Source organism: Dipodomys spectabilis, unplaced genomic scaffold (assembly GCF_019054845.1).
Source record: "Dipodomys spectabilis isolate Male_0828 unplaced genomic scaffold, ASM1905484v1 ptg000266l, whole genome shotgun sequence".
Taxonomy (NCBI): Eukaryota; Metazoa; Chordata; class Mammalia; order Rodentia; family Heteromyidae; genus Dipodomys; species Dipodomys spectabilis.
In genome coordinates, this window is record NW_024870943.1 from 3,244,599 (window position 1) to 3,247,279 (window position 2,681).

The 2,681-nt window shown below is 56.1% G+C and overlaps 1 protein-coding gene across 1 annotated transcript; it reads left to right on the top strand.

Annotated features, from left to right (window-relative positions):
* Positions 1-406: 406 nt before the first annotated feature.
* On the top strand, positions 407-1,817 carry Ntf4 (neurotrophin 4). Its single transcript, XM_042700555.1, has 2 exons — positions 407-542; positions 1,107-1,817. The coding sequence occupies exon 2, from the start codon at positions 1,118-1,120 to the stop codon at positions 1,748-1,750; it is 633 nt and encodes a 210-aa protein (XP_042556489.1). The 5' UTR covers positions 407-542; positions 1,107-1,117; the 3' UTR covers positions 1,751-1,817.
* Positions 1,818-2,681: the final 864 nt, after the last annotated feature.

Below are 2,681 nucleotides of genomic sequence, written 5' to 3' on the forward strand. Positions count from 1 at the left end.
CCATCTCCCCGCGCGGGGCCGGCCGCCACTCCAGGTATGCGCCGGTGGAGTTCCTGGGCGGGCCCTGGCCTGTCCTGCACCGAGGGAACATTCCAGAAAAGAGCCTCGGGGACCCAGGGCTCCTGGGGGCCGGGTGTCCGGGCCGGCCCCGCCCCCTCCCCCGCCTGGGAGATGCAGAGAGAAAGGGGGGGGTGTAATCTTTCCCAGCCTCTCCCCCCCCAGCATCTGCTTCCCATCCATCGAGCCCAGGAGCCATCACCTGGGGGGCGGAGCCTTGGCTGGGGTACCCCACACTTGGAGAAGGAATTCCGAGGTAGGAGGAATAGGGGTGTTTGGGAGTGGGGGATCCTGGACCTTTCTCCCACTTGTCTATATAACCTGTCTGTCTCTTCCCTCTCCTTCCCCCCGCCCCCAGGTGGCTGCCCTCCCTTCCCTCTCCTAAGATGTCAACAAGGAGGGGGTTACCTGTGTCCTCCACAGGGACCCAGCAGAGTCTGAGGGTCCCCATCCCCGGAGCTCGGAGGTGGAGGAGGCGCTGACAGGTCTGGTAATCACCTCCTGCTTTCCAATCTTCTCCAGGCATCTAGAATGCGGTAGAAAGACACCAAGATTACCTCCCAGCCCGGGTCCCATTCACACACTGGGAAACAGGCTGCAGAGAAGAGGGGTCTTTGTCTGGCCTTCTTTCATTTTCATTTTTGTGCCTGTCCTGGGGCTTGAACTCTGGGCCTGGGTGTTGTTCCTGAGCCTCTTGGGGCTCAAGGCTAGCTCTCTACCAGTTGGGCCACAGCATCACTTCCAGTTTTTGAGTGGTTTATTGGAGATAAGAGTCTCAGGGGGACTCTTCTGCCTGGGCAGGCTTCGAACTGTGGTCCTCAGATCTCAGCCTCCTGAGTAGCTGGGATGACAATTGTGAGCCACAGCACTCAGCTTTAAGTAATCATTTTAAAGTAATTTATTAGTCTAGAAGTTCAGCATCAATCAAGTTCTAGAATGTGCCCCCCCACACACAGTGCTTCCCCATACTTCTGGGATTCTCACCTATTCGCCATAAATTTCCACTCTCCTCTCTAACCCCAGCTTCTCTTCTACCCCCCCCCCACCAGGTGGTCAAGAGATGCCCCCCAAGCCCCTGTGTTCCCTCCCCATCCTTCTCCTCTTCCTCCTCCCCAGTGTCCCAATGGAGCCTCGCTCTCCACCTTCAACTCTACCCCCCTTCCCGGCTCCTGAGTGGGACCTCCTGTCCCCCCGAGTAGCCCTGTCCAGGGGTGCCCCTACTGGGCCCCCTCTGCTCTTTCTGCTGGAGACTGGAGCCTTTGGGGAGCCTGCCGGTGCCCCAGCCAACCGCACTCGTCGTGGGGTGAGCGAGTCGGCCCCGGCCAGTCGCCGGGGCGAGCTGGCCGTCTGTGATGCAGTGAGCGGCTGGGTGACAGACCGTCGGACGGCCGTGGACCTGCGGGGACGCGAGGTGGAGGTGCTGGGTGAGGTGCCCGCAGCTGGTGGCAGCCCCCTCCGACAGTATTTCTTCGAGACTCGCTGTAAAGCTAATAGCACTGGGGAAGGTGGTGTGGGTGCAGGCGGAGGGGGCTGCAGGGGAGTGGACCGCAGGCACTGGGTATCTGAATGCAAGGCCAAGCAGTCCTACGTGCGGGCCTTGACTTCTGATGCCCAGGGCCGTGTAGGCTGGAGATGGATTCGAATTGACACTGCCTGCGTCTGCACCCTACTCAGTCGGACAGGACGGGCCTGACGCTCAGGTCCAGGAACTGAACAGGCAGAGAAAAAAAGAAGAGCTGGATGCTAAACCACCTCAGGAGTGGCCTTCTGTTTGGAACCTTAAAGGATCATGGAATCAAACTGCTCCAATTTTGAGAGCTCCATCCTCAAGATGTGTGAGGAAACCAAATGGAGTTTCAAAGGATGAATAGGAGTGCTCCTGGAGGAACTGGAGGGTAATAATGATCATGACAATAACAATAGTGAATATTTGCTGAGTGCCTCCTACTTATCCATGGTAACACATCACTCTTCTAAGGATGACCCTTTAATTGCAAAAGAAGCTGCCCTGGGCCACTCTGGGAGAGAACAACAAGGAGGGGTGATATGTCAAGAAGCTGGTGGGTAGTGTAGAAGCAGGACCATGCAAGGAACTGGCCAGAGGACCTGAGCACCTGGTCTGCAGAAAGCCTGGACATGTCTGGGAGCAGGCGGTTTCAATGAGAAATCCTAGCCAGTTGCTTATGGCTCATACCTGTCATCCTTAGCTACTCTGAGGATCCTGGTTCAAAGCCAGCCTGGGTTGGAAAGTCTCTGAGACTCTTATCTCCAATGAACCATCAGCAATCCAGAAGTGGTGCTGTGGCTTAAAGGGATTATAGGGCTAGTCTTGAGCAGAAGAACTCAAGGACAACACTGAGGCCCCAGGTTGAAGCCCCACTACTGACAAAATAATAAAAAATAAAGAGAGAAATCCTGCTTGGTCAGAATGACCAATATTCTTGGAATACAGTATTGTCTTTTTCTTTGGGGGGGGGGGGAGGCTGGGTGCTCTCCCTGAGCTGCTTTTGCTCAAGGCTAGCGCTCCACCACTTGAGCCACAATGCTACTTCTGGCTTTTTCTGTGTATGTGGTGCTGAGGAATCAAACCCAGGCCTTCATGCATGCTAGACAAGCACTCTACC